Consider the following 27,078-nt stretch of genomic DNA (forward strand, 5'->3'; position numbering starts at 1 on the left):
TTATTGTGTAAAGTTGCATTACAGTACTGGTGTGGACGGGTCAGTCACTGTAACACCGGGGTACAGTACTGGTGGGGATGGGTCTGTCACGATGTAACTTTTGATTACTTTACTGGTGGGGACAGATCTATCCCTGTGTAACAATGGGGTACCGAACTGGTGGGTATTGATCTGTCCCTGTGTCACACCGGGGTACAGTACTGTTGGGGACGGATCTGTGCCTGTACAACACCGGTGAACAGTACTGGTAGGGACGGGTCTGTCCCTATGTAACAATTGGGTACAGAACTGGTGGGGACTGGTCTGTCACTGGGAAACATCCGAGTACAGTACCGGTGTGGATGGTTCTGTCACTGTGTAACACCGGGGTATTGTTCTGGTCAGGATGGAACTGTCTTCCTGCAACACTGTGGTACGGTACTGCTGGGGATGAGTCTGTCCCTGTGTAACACAGGGGTAAAGTACTAGAGGGGATGGGCCTATCACTGTGAAACACCTGAGCACAGTTCTGGTGGGAACAGGTCTGTCCATGTGTAACACTGAGGTACAGTACTGGAGCAGACGGGTCTGTTACTGTGTAAAATTGGCGTTCAGTACTGGTGGGGACTGGTCTTTCCGTGAGCAACTCTGAGCTCCAGTACTGATGGGGAAGCGTCTGTCCCTGTGTAACATTGGGCTCCAGTCTTGGAGGGGTCGGGTCTGTCCCTGTGTAACACAGGAGTACAGTACTGGTGGGGATGGGTCTGTCCTCCTGCCTCACTGTGGTACGGTACTGCCAGTGATGGGTCTGTCCCCGTGTAACACCGTGATACTTTACTGCTGGAGATGTTCTGTCCCCGTATAACACTGTGGTACAGTACTGGTGGGGCATGTCTTACCCTGTGAAACATTGGTGTATAGTACTGATGGGGATGGGTCTGTCACTGTGTACTATTTGAGTACAGTACAGTGGGGATGGTTCTGTCCTCCTGCAACACTGTGGTATCGTACTGCTGGGTATGGGTCTGTCCCCGTGTAACACCGGGGTACAGTAATGGTTGGCACGGGTCTGTCCCTGTGTAACTCCGGGGAACATTACTGGTTGGGACGGGTCTGCCCCTGTATAACACCGGGGAACAGTACTGGTGGGGACATGTCTGTTACTGTGTTACACCGGCGTACAGTACTGGTGGGAATGGGTCTGTCCTCCTGGAACACTCTGGTACGGTACTGCCGGGGGTGGGTCTGTCCACGTATTACACTGTGGTATTGAACTGCCGGATATGATCTGTCCCTGTGTAACACCAGGGTACAGTATTGGAGGCACGTGTCTTTCACTGGGAAACCCCCGAGTACAGTACTGATGGGGGATAGTTCTGCCACTGTGTATTATTTGAGTACAGTACTGGTGGGGGTGGTTCTGTCCTCCTGTAACACTGTGGTACGGTACTGCCAGGGATGGGTCTGTCCCCTTGTAACACTTGGGTACAGTACTGGTGCGGACAGGTTTGTCTCTGTGTAACACCGTGGTACAGTACTGGTGGGGATGGGTCTGTCCCCTTGTAACACTTGGGTACAGTACTGGTGCGGACAGGTCTGTCTCTGTGTAACACCGTGGTACAGTACTGGTGGGGATGGGTCTGTCCCCTTGTAACACTTGGGTACAGTACTGGTGCGGACAGGTCTGTCTCTGTGTAACACCGTGGTACAGTACTGGTGGGGATGGGTCTGTCTCTGTGTAACACCGTGGTACAGTACTGGTGGGGATGGGTCTGTCTCTGTGTAACACCGTGGTACAGTACTGGTGGGGATGGGTCTGTCCCCTTGTAACACTTGTGTACAGTACTGGTGCGGACAGGTCTGTCTCTGTGTTACACCGTGGTACAGTACTGGTGGGGATGGGTCTGTCTCTGTGTAACACCGTGGTACAGTACTGGTGGGGATGGGTCTGTCCCCTTGTAACACTTGGGTACATTACTGGTGCGGACAGGTCTGTCTCTGTGTAACACCGTGGTACAGTACTGGTGGGGATGGGTCTGTCCCCTTGTAACACTTGGGTACAGTACTGGTGCGGACAGGTCTGTCTCTGTGTAACACCGTGGTACAGTAGTAGTGGGGACGGGTCTGTCACTGTGTAACACCAAGGTACAGTACTGGTGGGGTTGGGTCTCTCACTGTGTAACACCAGGTTACAGTACTGGTAGGGGCAGGTCTGTCACTGTGAAACACCCGAGTACAGTACTGAAGGGGATGGTTCTGTCCCTGTGAAATACCGTACATTACTGGTGGGGATGGGTCTGTCCTGCAACACTGTGGTACGGTACTGCTGGGGATGGGTCTGTCCACGTATTACACTGTGGTATTGAACTGCCGGATATGATCTGTCCCCGTGTAACACCGGGGTGCAGTATTGGAGGCACGTGTCTTTCACTGTGTAACACCAGGGTGCAGTACTGGTGGGTAAGGGTCTGTTACTGTGTAAAGCTGCATTACAGTACTGGTGTGGACGGGTCAGTCACTGTAACACCGGGGTACAGTACTGGTGGGGATGGGTCTGTCACGATGTAACTTTTGAGTACTTTACTGGTGGGGACAGATCTATCCCTGTGTAACAATGGGGTACCGAACTGGTGGGTATTGATCTGTCCCTGTGTCACACCGGGGTACAGTACTGTTGGGGACGGATCTGTGCCTGTACAACACTGGTGAACAGTACTGGTAGGGATGGGTCTGTCCCTATGTAACAATGGGGTACAGAACTGGTGGGGTCTGGTCTGTCCCAGTATAACACCTGGGAACAGTACTGGTAGGGACGGGTCTGTCACTGGGAAACATCCGAGTACAGTACTGGTGTGGATGGTTCTGTCACTGTGTAACACCGGGGTATTGTTCTGGTCAGGATGGAACTGTCTTCCTGCAACACTGTGGTATGGTACTGCTGGGGATGAGTCTGTCCCTGTGTAACACAGGGGTACAGTACTAGAGGGGATGGGCCTATCATTGTGAAACACCTGAGCACAGTTCTGGTGGGAACAGGTCTGTCCATGTGTAACATTGGGCTCCAGTCTTGGAGGGGTCGGGTCTGTCCCTGTGTAACACAGGAGTACAGTACTGGTGTGGATGGGTCTGTCCTCCTGCCTCACTGTGGTACGGTACTGCCAGTGATGGGTCTGTCCCCGTGTAACACCGTGATACTGTACTGCTGGAGATGTTCTGTCCCCGTATAACACCGTGGTACAGTACTGGTGGTGCATGTCTTACCCTGTGAAACATTGGGGTATAGTACTGATGGGGATGGGTCTGTCACTGTGTACTATTTGAGTACAGTACAGTGGGGATGGTTCTGTCCTCCTGCAACACTGTGGTATCATACTGCTGGGTATGGGTCTGTCCCCGTGTAACACCGGGGTACAGTACTTGTTGGCACGGGTCTGTCCCTGTGTAACTCCGGGGAACATTACTGGTTGGGACGGGTCTGCCCCTGTATAACACCGGGGAACAGTACTGGTGGGGACATGTCTGTTACTGTGTTACACCGGCGTACAGTACTGGTGGGAATGGGTCTGTCCTCCTGGAACACTCTGGTACGGTACTGCCGGGGGTGGGTCTGACCCCGTGAAACACCGGGGTTCAGTACTGGTGCGGACAGGTCTGTCACTGTGAAACACCCTCGTACTGGTCTGGTGGGAACCGGACTGTCCATGTGTAACACTGGGGTACAGTACTGGTGAAGATAGGTCTGTCGCTTTGTAAAATCGGCGTACAGTACTAGTGGGGACTGGTCTTTCAGTGTGTAATACTGAGCTCCAGTACTGGTGGGGACGGGTCTGTCCGTGTATAACACGGGTGAACAGTACTGGTGGGGACAGGTCTGTCCCTGTTTAACATTGGGCTCCAGTACTAGTGGGGATGGGTCTGTCTCCTTGGAACACAGGGGTACAGTACTGGTGGGGATGGGTCTGTCCTCCTGCAACTCTGTGGTACAGTCCTGCCGGGAATAGGTCTGTCCCCATGTAACACCGTGGTACTGTACTGCCGAAGATGGTCTGTTCCCATGTAACATCGGGGTACAGTTCTTTTGGGGACGGGACTGTCCCTGTATAACACCAGGGAACAGTACTGGTGAGGAAGGTCTGTCATGGTGTAACACCGGGTACAGTAGTAGTGGGGACAGGCCTGTCACTGTGTAACACCAGGTTACAGTACTGGTAGGGGCAGGTCTGTCACTGTGAAACACCCGAGTACAGTACTGAAGGGGATGGTTCTGTCCCTGTGAAATACCATACATTACTGGTGGGGATGGGTCTGTCCTCCTGCAACACTGTGGTACGGTACTGCTGGGGATGGGTCTGTCCACGTATTACACTGTGGTATTGAAATGCCGGATATGATCTGTCCCTGTGTAACACCGGGGTACAGTATTGGAGGCACGTGTCTTTCACTGTGTAACACCAGGGTGCAGTACTGGTGGGTAAGGGTCTGTTATTGTGTAAAGTTGCATTACAGTACTGGTGTGGACGGGTCAGTCACTGTAACACCGGGGTACAGTACTGGTGGGGATGGGTCTGTCACGATGTAACTTTTGATTACTTTACTGGTGGGGACAGATCTATCCCTGTGTAACAATGGGGTACCGAACTGGTGGGTATTGATCTGTCCCTGTGTCACACCGGGGTACAGTACTGTTGGGGACGGATCTGTGCCTGTACAACACCGGTGAACAGTACTGGTAGGGACGGGTCTGTCCCTATGTAACAATTGGGTACAGAACTGGTGGGGACTGGTCTGTCACTGGGAAACATCCGAGTACAGTACCGGTGTGGATGGTTCTGTCACTGTGTAACACCGGGGTATTGTTCTGGTCAGGATGGAACTGTCTTCCTGCAACACTGTGGTACGGTACTGCTGGGGATGAGTCTGTCCCTGTGTAACACAGGGGTAAAGTACTAGAGGGGATGGGCCTATCACTGTGAAACACCTGAGCACAGTTCTGGTGGGAACAGGTCTGTCCATGTGTAACACTGAGGTACAGTACTGGAGCAGACGGGTCTGTTACTGTGTAAAATTGGCGTTCAGTACTGGTGGGGACTGGTCTTTCCGTGAGCAACTCTGAGCTCCAGTACTGATGGGGAAGCGTCTGTCCCTGTGTAACATTGGGCTCCAGTCTTGGAGGGGTCGGGTCTGTCCCTGTGTAACACAGGAGTACAGTACTGGTGGGGATGGGTCTGTCCTCCTGCCTCACTGTGGTACGGTACTGCCAGTGATGGGTCTGTCCCCGTGTAACACCGTGATACTTTACTGCTGGAGATGTTCTGTCCCCGTATAACACTGTGGTACAGTACTGGTGGGGCATGTCTTACCCTGTGAAACATTGGTGTATAGTACTGATGGGGATGGGTCTGTCACTGTGTACTATTTGAGTACAGTACAGTGGGGATGGTTCTGTCCTCCTGCAACACTGTGATATCGTACTGCTGGGTATGGGTCTGTCCCCGTGTAACACCGGGGTACAGTAATGGTTGGCACGGGTCTGTCCCTGTGTAACTCCGGGGAACATTACTGGTTGGGACGGGTCTGCCCCTGTATAACACCGGGGAACAGTACTGGTGGGGACATGTCTGTTACTGTGTTACACCGGCGTACAGTACTGGTGGGAATGGGTCTGTCCTCCTGGAACACTCTGGTACGGTACTGCCGGGGGTGGGTCTGTCCACGTATTACACTGTGGTATTGAACTGCCGGATATGATCTGTCCCTGTGTAACACCAGGGTACAGTATTGGAGGCACGTGTCTTTCACTGGGAAACCCCCGAGTACAGTACTGATGGGGGACAGTTCTGCCACTGTGTATTATTTGAGTACAGTACTGGTGGGGGTGGTTCTGTCCTCCTGTAACACTGTGGTACGGTACTGCCAGGGATGGGTCTGTCCCCTTGTAACACTTGGGTACAGTACTGGTGCGGACAGGTTTGTCTCTGTGTAACACCGTGGTACAGTACTGGTGGGGATGGGTCTGTCCCCTTGTAACACTTGGGTACAGTACTGGTGCGGACAGGTCTGTCTCTGTGTAACACCGTGGTACAGTACTGGTGGGGATGGGTCTGTCCCCTTGTAACACTTGGGTACAGTACTGGTGCGGACAGGTCTGTCTCTGTGTAACACCGTGGTACAGTACTGGTGGGGATGGGTCTGTCCCCTTGTAACACTTGGGTACAGTACTGGTGCGGACAGGTCTGTCTCTGTGTAACACCGTGGTACAGTACTGGTGGGGATGGGTCTGTCTCTGTGTAACACCGTGGTACAGTACTGGTGGGGATGGGTCTGTCTCTGTGTAACACCGTGGTACAGTACTGGTGGGGATGGGTCTGTCCCCTTGTAACACTTGTGTACAGTACTGGTGCGGACAGGTCTGTCTCTGTGTTACACCGTGGTACAGTACTGGTGGGGATGGGTCTGTCTCTGTGTAACACCGTGGTACAGTACTGGTGGGGATGGGTCTGTCCCCTTGTAACACTTGGGTACATTACTGGTGCGGACAGGTCTGTCTCTGTGTAACACCGTGGTACAGTACTGGTGGGGATGGGTCTGTCCCCTTGTAACACTTGGGTACAGTACTGGTGCGGACAGGTCTGTCTCTGTGTAACACCGTGGTACAGTACTGGTGGGGATGGGTCTGTCCCCTTGTAACACTTGGGTACAGTACTGGTGCGGACAGGTCTGTCTCTGTGTAACACCGTGGTACAGTACTGGTGGGGATGGGTCTGTCTCTGTGTAACACCTTGGTACAGTACTGGTGGGGACGGATCTGTCCCTGTATAACACCGTGGTACAGTACTGGTGGGGATGGGTCTGTCCCTGTGTAACACCGGGGTACAGTACTGGTGGGGACGGATCTGTCCCTGTATAACACCGTGGTACAGTACTGGTGGGGATGGGTCTGTCTCTGTGTAACACCGTGGTACAGTACTGGTGGGGACGGATCTGTCCCTGTATAACACCGTGGTACAGTACTGGTGGGGATGGGTCTGTCTCTGTGTAACACCGTGGTACAGTACTGGTGGGGACGGATCTGTCCCTGTATAACACCGGGGTACAGTACTGGTGGGGACGGGTCTGTCTCTGTGTTCCTTCTGTGTGCAGTTGCTGGGACTGTAGTGCAACACTCGAATGTTCTGAAGAAATTCAGCAGTTTATGCTGCATCCGTAGGAATTAATGTGTCAGGAAAATTTTTGGCCCTGAGCCCTTCTTCAGGTCTGCCTGTGACGCAGACAGTAGCCCGAATCAAAATGGTCAGGGGGTGTGGAGGAGACGACAACTGAGCTGGAACTGGAGGTTGTGTGTGGAAACAGGTGCGAAGGTGTTAGAAAAAAAAAAGTGAAAAGGGGTAGCAGGAGGTCGTGTCACTCTGAATGTAGAGGGAAGGGAGAGGGGAATTGGAGGAAAGGAGACGGAGTGGAGGGGAGCACCAGTTGATGACCCCCTCCAGATGCAGAAGTGGTTGTTTCACTTGGAACAGCGGTTTTCAACCTATTTCTTTCCACTCATGTATCACCTGAAGTCATCGCCATTCCATAGGTGCCCTGTGATTGGTCAGAATCATCATTCATTTTATAACCTTCTTACAACATTACTGTAAATATAATAGTGCACGACAAGTTAGGCAGTGTCTGGTTCATTAATCATTGAAGAATCTGGTGGCGGAGATGAAGACGCCGTCCTTGAGCCGCTATGCACTCGTCTTCAGGTTCCTGTGCCTTTTCTCTGATGGTAGCAGGGTGTAGAGGGTAGTGGGGGTCTTTGAGGATAGAGGCTGCTTTTTTTAAGACTCTACCTCATGTCGATGTCCTCGTCTGGTGCCTGTGATGTCGCAGACTGAGTTAACAACCCTCTGGAGTTTATTCTTGTCCTGAGCGTTGGCGCTTCCGTTCCAGGCAGTGATGCCAGAATGCTCTCCACATTACTGAAGGGTGGGATGTGGGAGGAAAGAAAAAGTTTGAGAACCACTGGTTTTAATCGTCCCTTATTGACTCGTTATGTACACAGTTTCATGACTCCAAAGGAAATGGACTAAAGACCATTTTTCTCAAGCAAAATATTTCATTAACAATTAGGTCTAGAGCAGTGATTCTCAACTTTTCCTTCTGTAAGCAATTTCTTACTAATCACAGAGCACTGATGGCAGAGGGATTACTTACGGTGGAATGTGAGTGGAAAGAAAAAGGTTGAAAACAACTGACTTGGAAAGACTATTTGGAGCCCCGAGTGATATTGAGGGTAGAGGTGTGGAAGCAGGTGTTGTACCTCCTGTGACCACAGGGGTAGGTGCTGAGGGGGAAGGGAGACACGGAGGGAGCTGTCCCTGCTCAAGATGGAGAGAAGAGAATGGGGGAACAATGTGCTTGGTGCCAGGAATGCATAGTAGGTGGGTGGAAATCGTGGATTGTGTGTTGGATGCAGAGGCTAGTAGAACAAGGTGAAGACAAGGGGGTCCTGCCCTTGTTCTGTCTGGGGGCGGTGGGGGCCGGGATGCAGCTGAGGGCTGAGCTGATGGTAGCGGAGGGGAACCTTGGTGCTCTCCACCACAGAGCCATCAAAGATGTTGTGGAGTGTGGTTGCCCTTGTTCATTGTGTGGTGGAGAGTGTTCTCACCCTGCCCCACCCTGCCACGCTCCAGGATGAAGCAGGCGCCAGCTGAATCCTCTCCCTCGCCTGTCCGCAGGTGCCCGGAGCATGGAAAACAAGAGGAACATCCAGATCATTGAGTGGGAAGACTTGGACAAGAGAAAATTCTACCTCTTTGGCCTGCTAATGACCATGGTCATCCGGCTCAGCATCTACCCCTTCACCTTGATCCGCACCCGACTGCAGGTGCAGAAGGGGAAGAGCCTGTACTCCGGCACATTCGACGCCTTCGGCAAGATCCTGCGTTCCGAGGGCCCTGCGGGCCTTTACCGTGGCTTCCTGGTCAACACTTTCACCCTCATCTCCGGCCAGTGCTACGTCACCACCTACGAGCTCACCCGCAAGTATGTGGCGCGCTACCACAGCAGCAACGCTGTGAAGTCGGTGATCGCTGGGGGCTCTGCCTCCCTGGTGGCCCAGAGCATCACTGTGCCCATCGACGTGGTGTCCCAGCACCTCATGGTCCGTGGCCAGGCCATGGGCCGCTTCGGGGAGTGCCCCGCTGTGCCGACGTCTGGCCCTGTCGCCCGCCGCCTGTTCGTGGGGCACACCAAGGAGGTGATGGCGCAGATTTTCCGACTTGACGGACTCCGGGGCTTCTACAGGGGATACGCCGCCTCCCTCATGACCTACATCCCCAACAGCGCACTGTGGTGGCCCTTCTACCACCTCTACGCCGGTGGGTATCTCGGGTTCATTGCTGTGGGTGCCAAGCTCCACGGGCGAGCTGTCTAGCTGGTCATCGCACACCTCGGACAGCCCTTCAGCCCGACTTGACCACACTGCTCCCACCTTCCCATATCCCTCAAAACCTGTCCTATCCATTGGATCCATCTGAATGTCCCACCTGCACAGGACCCACCCGTCCACATCCCTCTAAACCCGTCCTATCCATGGATCTATCCAAACATTCCACCCACACTGGTCCCACGACCCTCTAAACCCGCACTATCCATGGATCTATCCAAATGTCCCACCTGCCTGCGTTTGGCCCCATATCTTTCTAGACCCATCCTATTCATGGATCCGACCAATATTTTTAAAAACATTGCAATAGTCTCTGCCCCATCCACCTCTTCAGCCGCCCATTCCACACACTCAACACCCTCTGTATATTAAAAAAAAGTTACTCCTCAGGTTTCCGTTGGGATGTAGAAATGAGGGAGGCAATGTACCCCCCTCGTCGTAAACCTCTGATTCCCCTACTCGGGGCAAACTCTGTGTTGGCCTGATCTATTCCTCTCTTGATGTTGTCCACCACTGTGAGATCACCCCTCATCCTCCTGTGCCCCAAGGGATAAAGCCCTAGCTTTTCTCAACATCTTTCCTGTAGCTCAGGCCCCTGAGTCCTGGCAACGTCCTCATCAATCTTCTCCAGCTCGACAACATCTTGCCTTCAGCGCAGTGACCAAAACTGAACACAATCCTCCTAATAGGACCTCACAACTGCAATGTGACTTCCTAACACCTGTACTCAATACTCTAACAAATGAAGGCCAATGTGCAGAAAGTTTTTATGATCACCCTAACGACATGTTATTCCTCTTTTAAGGTACTGTGTGCCTGTACTCCTTGACCCCTCTGCTCCACCACCCTCCCCCAGACCCCTCTGCTCCACCACCCTCCCCCAGACCCCTCTGCTCCACCACCCTCCCCCAGACCCCTCTGCTCCACCACCCTCCCCCAGACCCCTCTGCTCCACCACCCTCCCCCAGACCCCTCTGCTCCACCACCCTCCCCCAGACCCCTCTGCTCCACCACCCTCCCCCAGACCCCTCTGCTCCACCACCCTCCCCCAGACCCCTCTGCTCCACCACCCTCCCCCAGACCCCTCTGCTCCACCACCCTCCCCCAGACCCCTCTGCTCCACCACCCTCCCCCAGACCCCTCTGCTCCACCACCCTCCCCCAGACCCCTCTGCTCCACCACCCTCCCCCAGACCTGTACCATTCACAATGTAGGACCTAAACACTTCAAATCTCCCGAAATACAACATCTCACATTTCTCTGTATTATATTCTATCCACCATTCAAGATTTAAAATTATTTTATTGTAATGTAATAGAACAGGAAATGTAATATTCCACATAATTTCCTTCAGTCGACCGTAAGGCAGACGAAGATTCACCGTCGGTGGAAATTGCCCAGCGCGCCTTACAGTCAGAAAAAGAGAAGCAAAAGTGGGGCCCCTCAGAGCTGCCGAGTGTCCAATGATTCGCCTCCAATGGTCCCGCAGCCGTACAGACTTCAGTCCAAACCCTTGGTGACCCAAGCTCCAGAGCATAAACTCCAACACAATCAGGAACAGTCTCGCATTCCAGTTCCGATACCTGGTACCCCTTTTGGCCAGACTCCAGCCGCTTGCAGTCTGTTGCGTTCCTTGACTGCGGTCAGCCGCAGTGTTCCTCTCCTCGAGTCACCGACAGTCCACTGCCCACCTGCCCAACCGATCGAGATCCTGCTCCAATCTTTGGTCACCGTCTTCATTATCTCAAGTACCCTCGAGTACCAGACACTTTAGTGGGACAGTGCAGGGAAACATTTTGGCGCCAAAGGGCCTGTTTCTGTGCTGTAATATTCTATGGTTCTAAGTGCACGCACATTTCTCTTGGAACACGGTCCAATAACTTACTAACCACAGATGTTAAGGCTCCCTGCCTGCAGTTCCCAGCGTTTTCCATGCAACCCTTGAACGGCAGTACAACATTTGCCACCCTCCTAAACCTCAGTCCAGGGTACCTCCCTGAGTTCCCCGCCGTGTCCTCGCAACACGTCTGATCAGGCACTGGCGATTTCTCCACCTTTATACACATCAGGGCCTTCATAGAAACCTAGAAAAATAGGTGCAGGATTCGGCCATTTGGCCCTTCAAGCCTACCCAGCCATTCAATATGATCATGGCTGACCAGTACCTGGTTCCTGCCTTCTCCTCATGCTCCCTGATGCCCTTCGTCACAAGGGCCAAATCTAACCTACTCTTAAATATTGACAAGGAACCAGCCTTGACTACTACCTGTGGCAAAGAATTCCATAGATGCACCGCTCTCTCAGAAATTTTTCCTCATCTCAGTCCTAAAAAACTTTCCCCTTATCCTTAAACTGTGACCACCTGGTTCTGGTTTTTTCCAGCATTGGAAACAACGTTCCTGCATCTCGTCTGTCTAAACTTTTAAGAATTTTATATATTTCTATAAGATCCCCCCTTCTAAATTCCAGAGAATACAAGCCTAGTCTTCATATGCAAGTCCTTCCATCCCTGGTATCAGTCTAATGAACCTTCTCTGCACCCCCTCCATGGTGAGGATGCCCTTCCTCAGATAAGGAGACCAAAACTGCACGCAGTCCTCCAGATGTGGTCTCACCAAAGCCCTGTACAGCCCACCACCTTTGTACTCCTGTAAAGCCCTTCAACTGTAATACTGTAACCTCTCTTAACTGGAATTCAAGCAACTGGCAAAAAAATAAATTCATGGAAAATAAATAGGTAAAAAATGCAGACATTTAAAATTGGCGTGCCCTGCAATTGGTTCACTTCTCCAGCAAGTACTAATCCCCAGAGGAGCCAGATACCACTGTACTGACTGTTCTCAAGATCCTGTTATTGACGGCCCTGAGATCCCCAGTCCTTGTGTCTTTCTCCAGAGTAAAAACAGAGGAGCACTCACTGGGAACATTGCCCATCTCCTGCGACTCCACACAAAGTTGACCACATTGGGGTCCGATATTTCCCCTGGTTTCGCTCTTTCTCCATTGATTGAGTCTCTTGGGATTGTCCCTAGAACCTTGCAGTAGAGAAAGCAGGCTGTTTGGCCCTTCTAGTCTGTGCCACACTATAATTCTGCCTCGCCCCACTGACCTGCACCCAGTCCATAGCCCTCCACACCCCTCCCATCCATGTACCTGTCCAAATTCTTCTCAAATGTTAAAATTGAGCCCCGCATTCACCTCATCAGCTGGCAGCTCGTTCCACCTCTCTCTGTGTGAAGAAGTCCCCGCTAAACCTTTCCCCTTTCACCCTTAGCCTGTGTCCTCCGGTTTGTATCTCACCAACCCTCAGTGGAAAAAGCCAACCTGCATTTACGCTGTCCATCCCCCTCATAATTTTAAATACCTCTAACAAATCTCCCCTCTTTCTACACTCTGGGAAATAAAGTCCAAACTTGCAACTCAGTTTCTGAAGTCCAGGCAACATCCTAGCAAACCTTCTCTGCACTCCTTCAATCTTATTGATATCTTTCCTGTAGTTTGGTGATCAAAACTGCACTCAGTGCTCCAAATTTGGCCTTACCAATGTCTTACACAACTTTACCAGAACATCCCAACTTCTATATTCAAGACTTTGATTGATGGAGGCCAGTATGCCAAAAGCTCTCTTTACAACTCCGTCCACTTGTGATGCCACTTTCAGGGAATGATGTATCTGTATTCCCAGACCCCTCTGTTCTGCCGCACTCCTCAGTGATCGACTGTTTACCGTGCATGTCCTACCTTGGTTTGTCCTTCCAAAATGCAGCACCTCCCACTTGGCTGCATGAAATTCCATCTGCCGTTTTGCAGCCCATTTTTCTTCGCTGTCCTCAACGCCTCCAATCTTAGTCTCATCAGCAAACTTGTTGATCCAATTCGCCACATTATCATCCAGATCATTGATCTAGGCAACAAATAGCAACGCGCCCAGCACCGATCCCTGAGGCACCAGCATTAGTCACAGGCCTCCAGTCTGAGAAGAGATCGTCCACCTCTACTCCCCGGCCTCTCCCGTGATGCCAACGTCAAATCCAGTTTACTACCTCACCCTGAATACCGAGTGTCTGAACCTTCCATATGTCAAAGGCCTCACGATAGCCAAGTTAAACAACATCCACAGTCTTCCCTTCATCAACCTTCCTGGTAAACATCAAAAATCTCTAAGATTGGTTAAACACAACCTACCAAGCACAAAGCCAAATTGACTATCCGAGATCAACCCCTGCCTATCCAAATACTGGTATATCCTATTTCTTGGAGTGCCTTCCAAGAATTTAACAACCATGTTATTAGCCAGAACTATCTCCTGCCCCCTTTCTACCCTCCTGACTTCTTTGTTTCAGCTTGTCCTGCAGTTCCTAAAATTCCTCCAGGTAAACATTAATAACACAATGCTGGAGAAACCCAACCAGTCAAACACGGTACTTTACGTAGCAAAGATAAAAATAAATAACCAACGTTTCAGGCCTGAGCCCTCCATCGAGTTTGGCCCATACCTTAACGAAGGGCTCAAGCCCGATACGTTGGTTATGTATCTTGATCTTTGCTACATAAAGTACCGTGTTTGACCTGTTGGGTTTCTCCAGCATTGTGCTTTCCCCTTTAACCACAGTGTCTGCAGACTTTTGTGTTTTACCTCCAGGTATACACTTGGTTTCAGCTGCCCGTACCTGCCCCATGCTGCCTTCGTGCTGTTAGATCAGTGCTTGTACATCTGACCCTTCACTCTAACAGGATGTGCGTGTCCTGGACTTCTAAAAAAAAAACACCTTCCATTTTCCTTGTGCTCCTCTCCCGTCAAAACCACTTATTCCAATTAATTTAGTTCTTGTCTCCACCTTTCAAAATTTAGCTTTCTTCAATTCCAAATTTTAACTTGGGGGCTCTGACTGGTATCGCTCCAGATCCACAGATCGCTCAAGGTTGGTTGGAGAGTTAAGAAGGCCTGTGGGATGCTGGCCTTCATTAGTCAGGGGGGATTCAGCTCTGGAGTCGTGAGGTCATGTTTGCTTCGCTATATTATTTCTGGTGAGGCCCAAACTTAGAGCATTGTGTTCTGTTCCAGTCACCTCCATACAGGAATGATGTGGAAGCTACGGAGAAGGGGCAGAGGAGATTCACCAGGATGTTACCTGGATTAGAGAAAGTGTCTATTGAGGAAGGGTTAACAGAGCTGGGAGCTTTTTTTCCCTTTGGAGCGAAGGCTGCACGGATAAGGCGACGGCCAGCGCCTCTTTCCCAGGGCGGGAGTAGCGAACATCAGATGACAACGTCCGTACAAAGTGAAGGGAGGAAGGTTTAGAGAAGACGTCAGGGGTAGATTTCTTTTACACAGAGAGCGAGCTGTGGGGGCCTGGAATGCATTGCCAGGGGTGGTGGTGGAGGCTGGAACATTAGGGGCATTTAAGGGACTCTGAGACAGGCTCATCGATGAAAGAAAAATTGAGTTTTGAGGTAGGGAGGGTTTTCTTTATCTTTAGAAGGTATACACACCATTGTGGGTCAAAGGGCCTGTACTGTTATATATAAAGTTAAAATCCCCAACTATGAAAACCTTATTTGTCCTACAGATGGCAGCAATCTACTGCAAATTGACTCCTCCAATTCCCATTGACATTTGGGGCCCTGTGGAACAGGTGAAACAAGGTCCTCATACCTTCATTGTTCTCATGGACTGACACACATTGCATGGACTGACACACATTGCAGTGTCCCCCTCTGCCTGTTGCCATGACCACTCCCCAACCAACAACACACACTCCCACTTTAATCTCCACCTCTGTCTACCCTGGAAAGTTGAAGTGCCAGTCCTAACCCTTTCCGACCGAGGATTCTGTAGCGGTGACGACCTCCCATCCACGTGTGTCCATCCATCACCGTGTAATACTGGGGAACTGTACCCGTGGCGATAGGTCTGTCAGTGTGTAACACTGGAGTACAGTACTGGTGGGGATGGGTCTGAACCTGTGTAACACCGGGGTACATTACTGGTGGGGACGGGTCTGTCCCTGAGTAACACCGGGATACAGTATTGGTAGGGATGGGTCTGTCCCTGTATAACACTGGAGAACCATACTGGTGGGGACAGGTCTGTCCCTATATAATACTGGAGAACCGTTCTGGTGGGGACGGGTCTGTCCCTGTGTAACACTGGGTACAGTACTGGTGGGGATGCGTCTGTCTCTATATAACACCGGGGTATGGTACTGGTAGTGGGGGTGGGTCTCTCCCTGTGTAACTCTGGGGTACAGTACTGGTGGGGGCGGATCTGTCACTTTATAACACTGGGGTACAGTATTGGTGGGGATGGGTCTGCCTTGTATAACACCGGGGTACAGTACTGATGGGTACGGTCTCTCACTGTAACACCGGGGTACAGTACTGGTGGGGCCAGGTTTGTCCCTGTGTAACACTGGGGTACAGGACTAGTGGGGCTGGGTCTGTCCCTGTGTAACTCTGGGGTACGGTACTGGTGGGGCCGGGTCTGTCCCTGTGTAACACTGGGGTACAATACTGGTGGGGCCGGGTCTGTCCCTGTGTAACACCTGGATACAGTAGTGGTGGGGACGGGTCTGTCCCTGTGTTACACCGGGGTACAGTACTGGTGGGGCCGGGTCTGTACCATATCCTGTTGTACTGTATTTCACATAACCCTCTCCCCTTCTGTCCTGTGGGTACAGAGCAGCTCTCCTATGTTACTCCGACTGTGTGCCCCCACCTCGTGGTTCAGGCTGTTGCTGGACCTTTGGCCGCTGCCACATCTTCCACCCTCACCAACCCCATGGACGTCATCCGAGCTCGAGTACAGGTAAGGGATGACGTGCTGCAGGTTCACGGTGTCTCCATTCTATCCTCGTCCCTGCCCTGGTCCTCATCCCTGCCCTGGTCCTCATCCCTGCCCTGGTCCTCATCCCTGCCCTGGTCCTCATCCCTGCCCTGGTCCTCATCCCTGCCCTGGTCCTCATCCCTGCCCTGGTCCTCATCCCTGCCCTGGTCCTCATCCCTGCCCTGGTCCTCATCCCTGCCCTGGTCCTCATCCCTGCCCTGGTCCTCATCCCTGCCCTGGTCCTCATCCCTGCCCTGGTCCTCATCCCTGCCCTGGTCCTCATCCCTGCCCTGGTCCTCATCCCTGCCCTGGTCCTCATCCCTGCCCTGGTCCTCATCCCTGCCCTGGTCCTCATCCCTGCCCTGGTCCTCATCCCTGCCCTGGTCCTCATCCCTGCCCTGGTCCTCATCCCTGCCCAGGTCCTCATCCCTGCCCAGGTCCTCATCCCTGCCCTGGTCCTCATCCCTGCCCTGGTCCTCATCCCTGCCCTGGTCCTCATCCCTGCCCTGGTCCTCATCCCTGCCCTGGTCCTCATCCCTGCCCTGGTCCTCATCCCTGCCCTGGTCCTCATCCCTGCCCTGGTCCTCATCCCTGCCCTGGTCCTCATCCCTGCCCTGGTCCTCATCCCTCGCCTCGGTCCACCCTCCCTCCCTCCCCTAGCCTCGGTCCACCCTCCCTCCCTCCCCTAGCCTCGGTCCACCCTCCCTCCCTCCCCTAGACTCGGTCCACCCTCCCTCCCTCCCCTAGCCTCGGTCCACCCTCCCTCCCTCCCCTAGCCTCGGTCCACCCTCCCTCCCTCCCCTAGCCTCGGTCCACCCTCCCTCCCTCCCCTAGCCTCGGTCCACCCTCCCTCCCTCCCCTAGCCTCGGTCCACCCTCCCTCCCTCCCCTAGCCTCGGTCCACCCTCCCTCCCTCCCTCCCCTAGCCTCGGTCCACCCTCCCTCCCTCCCTCCCCTAGCCTCGGTCCACCCTCCCTCCCTCCCCTAGCCTCGGTCCACCCTCCCTCCCTCCCCTAGCCTCGGTCCACCCTCCCTCCCTCCCTCCCCTAGCCTCGGTCCACCCTCCCTCCCACCCCTAGCCTCGGTCCACCCTCCCTCCCACCCCTAGCCTCGGTCCACCCTCCCTCCCTCCCCTAGCCTCGGTCCACCCTCCCTCCCTCCCCTAGCCTCGGTCCACCCTCCCTCCCTCCCCTAGCCTCGGTCCACCCTCCTTCCCCTCGGTCCACCCTCCCTCCCCTCCCTCGTCGGGCCTCCCTCCCCTCCCTCGTCTGGCCTCCCTCCCCTCCCTCGTCTGGCCTCCCTCCCCTCCCTCGTCTGGCCTCCCTCCCCTCCCTCGTCTGGCCTCCCTCCCCTCCCTCGTCTGGCCTCCCTTCCCTCCCTCGTCTGGCCTCCCTCCCCTCCCTCGTCTGGACTCTCTCCCCTCCCTCGTCTGGCCTCCCTCCCCTGCTGGTCCTGCATTGCTTCTCCATCCACCACTCGCGCACTTCCCCCATCGCGGTCTTCCCCCCCGTCGCAGTCTTCCCCCCGTCGCAGTCTTCCCCCCGTCGCAGTCTTCCCCCGTCGCAGTCTTCCCCCGTCGCAGTCTTCCCCCCGTCGCAGTCTTCCCCCCGTCGCAGTCTTCCCCCCGTCGCAGTCTTCCCCCGTCGCAGACTTCCCCCGTCGCAGTCTTCCCTCCGTCGCAGTCTTCCCCCCGTCGCAGTCTTCCCCGTCGCAGTCTTCCCCCGTCGCAGTCTTCCCCCGTCGCAGTCTTCCCCCCGTCGCAGTCTTCCCCCCGTCGCAGTCTTCCTCCCGTCGCAGTCTTCCCCCCGTCGCAGTCTTCCCCCCGTCGCAGTCTTCCCCCCGTCGCAGTCTTCCCCCCGTCGCAGTCTTCCCCCCGTCGCAGTCTTCCCCCGTCGCAGTCTTCCCCCCGTCGCAGTCTTCCCCCCGTCGCAGTCTTCCCCCCGTCGCAGTCTTCCCCCCGTCGCAGTCTTCCCCCCGTCGCAGTCTTCCCCCCGTCGCAGTCTTCCCCCCGTCGCAGTCTTCCCCCCGTCGCAGTCTTCCCCCCGTCGCAGTCTTCCCCCCGTCGCAGTCTTCCCCCCGTCGCAGTCTTCCCCCCGTCGCAGTCTTCCCCCCGTCGCAGTCTTCCCCCCGTCGCAGTCTTCCCCCCGTCGCAGTCTTCCCCCCGTCGCAGTCTTCCCCCCGTCGCAGTCTTCCCCCCGTCGCAGTCTTCCCCCCGTCGCAGTCTTCCCCCCGTCGCAGTCTTCCCCCGTCGCAGTCTTCCCCCCGTCGCAGTCTTCCCCCCGTCGCAGTCTTCCCCCCGTCGCAGTCTTCCCCCCGTCGCAGTCTTCCCCCCGTCGCAGTCTTCCCCCCGTCGCAGTCTTCCCCCCGTCGCAGTCTTCCCCCCGTCGCAGTCTTCCCCCCGTCGCAGTCTTCCCCCCGTCGCAGTCTTCCCCCCGTCGCAGTCTTCCCCCCGTCGCAGTCTTCCCCCCGTCGCAGTCTTCCCCCCGTCGCAGTCTTCCCCCGTCGCAGTCTTCCCCGTCGCAGTCTTCCCCCGTCGCAGTCTTCCCCCGTCGCAGTCTTCCCCCCGTCGCAGTCTTCCCCCCGTCGCAGTCTTCCCCCCGTCGCAGTCTTCCCCCGTCGCAGTCTTCCCCCCGTCGCAGTCTTCCCCCCGTCGCAGTCTTCCCCCCGTCGCAGTCTTCCCCCCGTCGCAGTCTTCCCCCCGTCGCAGTCTTCCCCCCGTCGCAGTCTTCCCCCGTCGCAGTCTTCCCCCGTCGCAGTCTTCCCCCCGTCGCAGTCTTCCCCCGTCGCAGTCTTCCCCCCGTCGCAGTCTTCCCCCCGTCGCAGTCTTCCCCCCGTCGCAGTCTTCCCCCCGTCGCAGTCTCCCCCCCGTCGCAGTCTCCCCCCCGTCGCAGTCTCCCCCCGTCGCAGTCTTCCCCCGTCGCAGTCTTCCCCCCGTCGCAGTCTTCCCCCCGTCGCAGTCTTCCCCCCGTCGCAGTCTTCCCCCCGTCGCAGTCTTCCCCCCGTCGCAGTCTTCCCCCCGTCGCAGTCTTCCCCCCGTCGCAGTCTTCCCCCCGTCGCAGTCTTCCCCCCGTCGCAGTCTTCCCCCCGTCGCAGTCTTCCCCCCGTCGCAGTCTTCCCCCCGTCGCAGTCTTCCCCCCGTCGCAGTCTTCCCCCCGTCGCAGTCTTCCCCCCGTCGCAGTCTTCCCCCCGTCGCAGTCTTCCCCCCGTCGCAGTCTTCCCCCCGTCGCAGTCTTCCCCCCGTCGCAGTCTTCCCCCCGTCGCAGTCTTCCCCCCGTCGCAGTCTTCCCCCCGTCGCAGTCTTCCCCCCGTCGCAGTCTTCCCCCCGTCGCAGTCTTCCCCCCGTCGCAGTCTTCCCCCCGTCGCAGTCTTCCCCCCGTCGCAGTCTTCCCCCCGTCGCAGTCTTCCCCCCGTCGCAGTCTTCCCCCCGTCGCAGTCTTCCCCCCGTCGCAGTCTTCCCCCCGTCGCAGTCTTCCCCCCGTCGCAGTCTTCCCCCCGTCGCAGTCTTCCCCCCGTCGCAGTCTTCCCCCCGTCGCAGTCTTCCCCCCGTCGCAGTCTTCCCCCCGTCGCAGTCTTCCCCCCGTCGCAGTCTTCCCCCCGTCGCAGTCTTCCCCCCGTCGCAGTCTTCCCCCCGTCGCAGTCTTCCCCCCGTCGCAGTCTTCCCCCCGTCGCAGTCTTCCCCCCGTCGCAGTCTTCCCCCCGTCGCAGTCTTCCCCCCGTCGCAGTCTTCCCCCCGTCGCAGTCTTCCCCCCGTCGCAGTCTTCCCCCCGTCGCAGTCTTCCCCCCGTCGCAGTCTTCCCCCCGTCGCAGTCTTCCCCCCGTCGCAGTCTTCCCCCCGTCGCAGTCTTCCCCCGTCGCAGTCTTCCCCCCGTCGCAGTCTTCCCCCCGTCGCAGTCTTCCCCCCGTCGCAGTCTTCCCCCCGTCGCAGTCTTCCCCCCGTCGCAGTCTTCCCCCCGTCGCAGTCTTCCCCCGTCGCAGTCTTCCCCCCGTCGCAGTCTTCCCCCCGTCGCAGTCTTCCCCGTCGCAGTCTTCCCCCGTCGCAGTCTTCCCCCCGTCGCAGTCTTCCCCCGTCGCAGTCTTCCCCCCGTCGCAGTCTTCCCCCCGTCGCAGTCTTCCCCCCGTCGCAGTCTTCCCCCCGTCGCAGTCTTCCCCCGTCGCAGTCTTCCCCCCGTCGCAGTCTTCCCCCGTCGCAGTCTTCCCCCCGTCGCAGTCTTCCCCCCGTCGCAGCCTTCCCCCCGTCGCAGTCTTCCCCCCGTCGCAGTCTTCCCCCCGTCGCAGTCTTCCCCCCGTCGCAGTCTTCCCCCGTCGCAGTCTTCCCCCCGTCGCAGTCTTCCCCCCGTCGCAGTCTTCCCCCGTCGCAGTCTTCCCCCGTCGCAGTCTTCCCCCGTCGCAGTCTTCCCCCCGTCGCAGTCTTCCCCCCGTCGCAGTCTTCCCCCCGTCGCAGACTTCCCCCCGTCGCAGTCTTCCCCCCGTCGCAGTCTTCCCCCCGTCGCAGTCTTCCCCCCGTCGCAGTCTTCCCCCCGTCGCAGTCTTCCCCCCGTCGCAGTCTTCCCCCCGTCGCAGTCTTCCCCCCGTCGCAGTCTTCCCCCCGTCGCAGTCTTCCCCCCGTCGCAGTCTTCCCCCCGTCGCAGTCTTCCCCCCGTCGCAGTCTTCCCCCCGTCGCAGTCTTCCCCCCGTCGCAGTCTTCCCCCCGTCGCAGTCTTCCCCCCGTCGCAGTCTTCCCCCCGTCGCAGTCTTCCCCCCGTCGCAGTCTTCCCCCCGTCGCAGTCTTCCCCGTCGCAGTCTTCCCCCCGTCGCAGTCTTCCCCCCGTCGCAGTCTTCCCCCCGTCGCAGTCTTCCCCCCGTCGCAGTCTTCCCCCCGTCGCAGTCTTCCCCCCGTCGCAGTCTTCCCCCCGTCGCAGTCTTCCCCCCGTCGCAGTCTTCCCCCCGTCGCAGTCTTCCCCCGTCGCAGTCTTCCCCCGTCGCAGTCTTCCCCCCGTCGCAGTCTTCCCCCCGTCGCAGTCTTCCCCCCGTCGCAGTCTTCCCCCCGTCGCAGTCTTCCCCCGTCGCAGTCTTCCCCCCGTCGCAGTCTTCCCCCGTCGCAGTCTTCCCCCCGTCGCAGTCTTCCCCCCGTCGCAGTCTTCCCCCCGTCGCAGTCTTCCCCCCGTCGCAGACTTCCCCCGTCGCAGTCTTCCCCCCGTCGCAGTCTTCCCCCCGTCGCAGTCTTCCCCGTCGCAGTCTTCCCCCGTCGCAGTCTTCCCCCCGTCGCAGTCTTCCCCCCGTCGCAGTCTTCCCCCGTCGCAGTCTTCCCCCCGTCGCAGTCTTCCCCCCGTCGCAGTCTTCCCCCGTCGCAGTCTTCCCCCCGTCGCAGTCTTCCCCCGTCGCAGTCTTCCCCCCGTCGCAGTCTTCCCCCGTCGCAGTCTTCCCCCCGTCGCAGTCTTCCCCCGTCGCAGTCTTCCCCCCGTCGCAGTCTTCCCCCCGTCGCAGTCTTCCCCCCGTCGCAGTCTTCCCCCCGTCGCAGTCTTCCCCCGTCGCAGTCTCCCCCCGTCGCAGTCTTCCCCCGTCGCAGTCTTCCCCCCGTCGCAGTCTTCCCCCCGTCGCAGTCTTCCCCCGTCGCAGTCTTCCCCCCGTCGCAGTCTTCCCCCCGTCGCAGTCTTCCCCCCGTCGCAGTCTTCCCCCCGTCGCAGTCTTCCCCCCGTCGCAGTCTTCCCCCCGTCGCAGTCTTCCCCCCGTCGCAGTCTTCCCCCCGTCGCAGTCTTCCCCCCGTCGCAGTCTTCCCCCCGTCGCAGTCTTCCCCCCGTCGCAGTCTTCCCCCCGTCGCAGTCTTCCCCCCGTCGCAGTCTTCCGCCCGTCGCAGTCTTCCCCCGTCGCAGTCTTCCCCCCGTCGCAGTCTTCCCCCCGTCGCAGTCTTCCCCCCGTCGCAGTCTTCCCCCCGTCGCAGTCTTCCCCCCGTCGCAGTCTTCCCCCCGTCGCAGTCTTCCCCCCGTCGCAGTCTTCCCCCGTCGCAGTCTTCCCCCCGTCGCAGTCTTCCCCCCGTCGCAGTCTTCCCCCCGTCGCAGTCTTCCCCCCGTCGCAGTCTTCCCCCCGTCGCAGTCTTCCCCCCGTCGCAGTCTTCCCCCGTCGCAGTCTTCCCCCCGTCGCAGTCTTCCCCCCGTCGCAGTCTTCCCCCCGTCGCAGTCTTCCCCCCGTCGCAGTCTTCCCCCCGTCGCAGTCTTCCCCCCGTCGCAGTCTTCCCCCCGTCGCAGTCTTCCCCCCGTCGCAGTCTTCCCCCGTCGCAGTCTTCCCCCCGTCGCAGTCTTCCTCCCGTCGCAGTCTTCCCCCGTCGCAGTCTTCCCCCCGTCGCAGTCTTCCCCCGTCGCAGTCTTCCCACCGTCGCAGTCTTCCCCCCGTCGCAGTCTTCCCCCCGTCGCAGTCTACCCCCCGCCCCGCTCTCCCCCCCCCGCCCCGCTCGCCCCCCCGCCCCGCTCGCCCCCCCGCCCCGCTCGCCCCCCGCCCCGCTCGCCCCCCGCCCCGCTCGCCCCCCGCCCCGCTCGCCCCCCGCCCCGCTCGCCCCCCCGCCCCGCTCGCCCCCCGCCCCGCTCGCCCCCCGCCCCGCTCGCCCCCCGCCCCGCTCGCCCCCCGCCCCGCTCGCCCCCCGCCCCGCTCGCCCCCCGCCCCGCTCGCCCCCCGCCCCGCTCGCCCCCCGCCCCGCTCGCCCCCCGCCCCGCTCGCCCCCCGCCCCGCTCGCCCCCCGCCCCGCTCGCCCCCCCGCCCCGCTCGCCCCTCGCCCCCCGCCCCGCTCGCCCCCCGCCCCGCTCGCCCCCCCGCCCCGCTCGCCCCCGCCCCCGCCCCCGCCCCGCTCGCCCCGCCCGCCCCGCTCGCCCCGCTCCCCCGCCGCCCCCCGCTCCCCCCTGCCGCCCCCCGCTCCCCCCTGCCGACCCCCGCTCCCCCCTGCCGACCCCCGCTCCCCCCTGCCGACCCCCGCTCCCCCCTGCCGACCCCCGCTCCCCCCTGCCGACCCCCGCTCCCCCCTGCCGACCCCCGCTCCTCCCTGCCGAACCCCGCTCCCCCCGCCGCCCGCCGCCCCCCGCTCCCCCCTGCCCCCCCGCTCCCCCCTGCCCCCCGCCTCCCCCCTGCCCCCCGCTCCCCCCTGCCCCCTCTCCCCCCTCCCCCCCGCTCCCCCTGCCCCCCTGCTCCCCCTGCCCCCTGCACTGGGACTTCCCGAGGTGCATCATAGTTCACTCTACTGCAGAATATGCTTGTCAGCCGCCATGTTCCACCCGAGCCTTTGCTCATCCTGTGAAACCCACCCCCCTCAGCCTTCCCGAACTGATGGAGCCTTCCCTCTTCTCTGTCCCCCCTCCCCACTCCCCTTCCCCCTGAAGGTTGAGTGACCTTTGGAAACCCCCAGCCTTCCCAAACTGATGGAATTTTCTCTCTTTGCTCTCCCCCCACCCCCTCCCCCCCGGCAGGTTGAAGGACGCCACTCTATGCTTCAGACATTCAAGCAGCTGATAGTGGAAGAAGGTGCCTGGGGCCTGACCAAGGGTCTGTCCGCCCGCATCCTCTCCTCCACCCCTTCCGCCATCTGCATCGTGGTGGGCTACGAGACCTTGAAGAAGCTGAGCCTGCGCCCTGAGCTGGTGGACTCCCGCCACTGGTAAAGCCCACCCACTCTCCACGGACCCCTGTGAATAACATTGCAGCCCGCAGTGAGCCATCAACTTCTTCCCCCCCCCCCCGCTCCCAAAACCTGGTGGTGAATTCACACAGAACCCATGGTGAGGGTGGGTCCTTTGCGTCAATCCACCCCCCCCCACTTTCCTTCTCCCTCTCCTCCTGAATGAACTTTAAAACCCCCCCCCCCTTCCCCACACCCACTGCATTCTGGACCCCATTGGGCAGGAGGGGAGTGGTCCCTGTGGTTGACCTGCCCGCCCGGAGGGCTACGGTCTCCCATTACCCTCCAATCCCCCACCTCTCAGTCTTTCAACACCCTCCATTCCCCCACCCCTCAGTCTTTCAGCACTGAATCCTCACGCACAACCCCATCCCACTTTATGTCTCAACCCCGTCAAGTCTCTTTCCCCCCCCTCCACTTTTGACAGGAGCTTCCTACCCCACCCTGGCAGGAACAGAGGGTGGGGTCTTCACCGCTGGGGGTGGGGAAGGGGCTTTGTGGTAGTCTCAGCAGCACTGCAGGGTGTCTCTGCCAGGCGGTGGAGAGATGAGGTAGGAGTCACCGGATGGTGCCCTTGATCAGTCGTCTGCACCCATGATGGGTCTCCGGGAGGATTGAATCATCTGGGGGGAGGGGGTCCTGAGTGGGAATTCATAGGGGGGCAACAAAAGCTTGGGGATCAGATTCACCCCCCTTCCCATCTCCCCATAATCCCCTCCATCTCTCCCTCCCTCCATCTCCCCTCTCTCCTCAACCCCTTCATCTCCCCCTCCAAATCATGCAATTTCCCCCTCCCTCTCCCCATTTTTTTTCCAGTCTCTCCCTCCCACTCTCTCCCCTCAGCCCATGACCTCCTTCTCACACCCTCCTTCCCTCCACCTGGGTGGGCCTTGCTTCAATGATTAACCCTACTCCCCTTCTCTCCCGCCTGCCCACAGCCAGGGTGCAGGGTGTGGATATTTTCACCTCCCCCTAACCCAGGCTACCTCCTTTGTCCAGGGGGACAATGCAAGGTCCACCCCCACAGGAGAAACACCTTTTCAAACATTCCTCCTTTTTCTCTCTGCTTCCCAAGTGAACTGTGCCCCAGGCCATCTCGCAAATAACCTCACCCCCAACTCTGCAAGGGGCAAAGCCTTTCCATTGTTGCCAGCTGACAACCAAGCAAGTCTCAGCTGAATGACACAAAGGGCAGGATCTGGTGAGAGTATCCAGTTATTCCCGCTTTGATCCTGGTGATTTCCCTACCCCCACCCTCCCTGAGAGATGTACTGACCATCAATAAAATAAAATAAAGACAGTGTAATATATGGAACTTATTTTCATCCGCCATAAGGCGGACAGATTCGCCATCGGCAGAAACTGCTTGAAGCGCCTCTGACAGTCAGAGAAAAAGAGGCAAAACAGAGCTCTCTTCCCCCCCCCCCCCCAAGTCACTGAGTGTCCGTGGATTCGCCTCCAGTGACCCCCCAAACTCTCGAACATCCGACACCATCAGGAACCCCCAGTTCTGAATCCTGATGTCCCTTCAGCTGGTCTCCAGCGGCCCGCAGCCCAGTGGGAATCCCTTGACCGCGGTTGCCGGCGTCATTTCTCACTGGTCTGCCACCGCCAGTCACCATCCCCTTCTCAAACAGGGGGGCATCTCCCTGTGTACCCTGATTCCGCGGAGTCTGTCACCCCTATCCCTCGTGGCTGCGGGAGCCGTTGCCTTGGGCACGGCCCCTGCGGTCGCGGGGTTTTAATCAAAATCACCGTCAGCTTCTTGAACGGGCTGTTTTAAGGCCTGCCACGCTTTCAGACAGTAGTCACGCTGGGCCATTGGACCCCTCGGGAGTACTTTGTCTCCGTTCCCTCCTCTCTGCGGGCCCACGCCCATGGCGGCGCCCCCATCTTCCTAGGCAACCTGATCACTGAACCTTCCTCCCACCAGGAAGGGCCTTCAGCCCAGCTGACCTGCTCCACCATCAGTCCAATCCTTCCCTCCCTCACACGCATAACCCTTGCGTAATCCGTGAGCCTGCCTCAGGATCTTTTGAACGTCGTTGTCCCCCTCCCCTCCCCTGTTGTCCCAGCCTCCACCACCAGCCCCAGCAATACATTCCAGGCACCCACCACTCTCTGTGTTGGGGAGAGAAAAATATCTCCCCTCACCCCTTTGTACAGACGTCCTCCGGTGTTTGCTACTCCCGCCCTGGGGATAAAGGTGTTGGCTATCCACCTCATCTAAGCCTTCGTAATTTAATTTGACTCTATTTTCCCTTCTCCAAAGAGAAACTCCCTCCCCAGCTCTGTCCATCTTGGTAAATCTCCTCTGCACCCTCTCCAAAGCTTCCACATCCTTCCTGTAATGAGGTGACCAGAACTTAATGTGAATCTCAAGTTCTCGTTGATTAACATCTGACTATCCGTAAACAACCAGACGGAACAGCGTTTCTCCGCATCACGGTGCACATATGAATCAAAATAAAAGTGTATAAATGTTCTGGAATGACTTATTCATTTCACTTGTAAGAGCCCCAAGGTTACAGGACACCGTTCATTGCTATGTGCTTTTAAGATGCAGCACCTGGGAAGCCTTCCCGAGACCCAGGCCCTAGGAGCAATTAGTGGGAGAAAAAGCTGCTTTCAGCACCTTTTAAGCTGCAGGGAGATGGACCCATTAGATTGCCAACCCAATGATTTAAAGGGGATCCAGCCCCCACGATGATGCGGTAAGTTAAGCGTCACGCACTCGGGGGAGCTATCAGTGTCTCCCCCGACCCTTCTCCTCTCTGCGACAGCGGCCCCTCTCCTCCCCCTCCCACTTTCTCCCCCTCCCACTTTCTCCCCTCATTTTTTGGAGGTGAGAAGCCCACGGATGCCCCCCCTCCTTTGGCACCGACCCTGCGGTAATCGTTTATTACAACACAGCGCGGTAGCAGTCCCCTCCTGTGCTGCCAGAATACCCCAATTCATTGCCAATCCCCTGCCTGCTTTTGAAGGGTTGGTGCTCCCGGAGGAAACCCACGCAAACACGGGGGAGAACACGCCCTTGCAGACACTGCTGGATTTGAACCCCACTCGAACAGCGTGCCCCCCAGTTACCTTTGCTCTGTTGGGATGACGGGGGTGCCCCTTGAATCCTGCGGAAACCCTGAACCACTGCAGGGGAGGTGCTGAAGAGGCCTGTCATTGCCTCCGTCAGCTGAGCTGCACAGTATCCCAC

General features: G+C 57.7%; 1 protein-coding gene across 7 annotated transcripts in view; it reads left to right on the top strand.

Annotated features, from left to right (window-relative positions):
- LOC138764428 (solute carrier family 25 member 44-like) overlaps positions 1–26,355 on the top strand; it is a 198,276-nt gene extending 171,921 nt beyond the window's left edge. For all 7 annotated transcript variants that reach the window (XM_069940346.1, XM_069940348.1, XM_069940350.1 and 4 more), the window contains 3 exons: positions 8,700–9,341; positions 16,090–16,217; positions 23,662–26,355. In XM_069940346.1, the coding sequence (XP_069796447.1) occupies positions 8,700–9,341; positions 16,090–16,217; positions 23,662–23,853 (962 nt within the window). In that variant the 3' untranslated portion in view covers positions 23,854–26,355. The remainder of the gene's footprint in view (positions 1–8,699; positions 9,342–16,089; positions 16,218–23,661) is intronic.
- Positions 26,356–27,078: the final 723 nt, after the last annotated feature.

This window comes from Narcine bancroftii, chromosome 5, assembly GCF_036971445.1.
Source record: "Narcine bancroftii isolate sNarBan1 chromosome 5, sNarBan1.hap1, whole genome shotgun sequence".
Taxonomy (NCBI): domain Eukaryota; kingdom Metazoa; phylum Chordata; class Chondrichthyes; order Torpediniformes; family Narcinidae; genus Narcine; species Narcine bancroftii.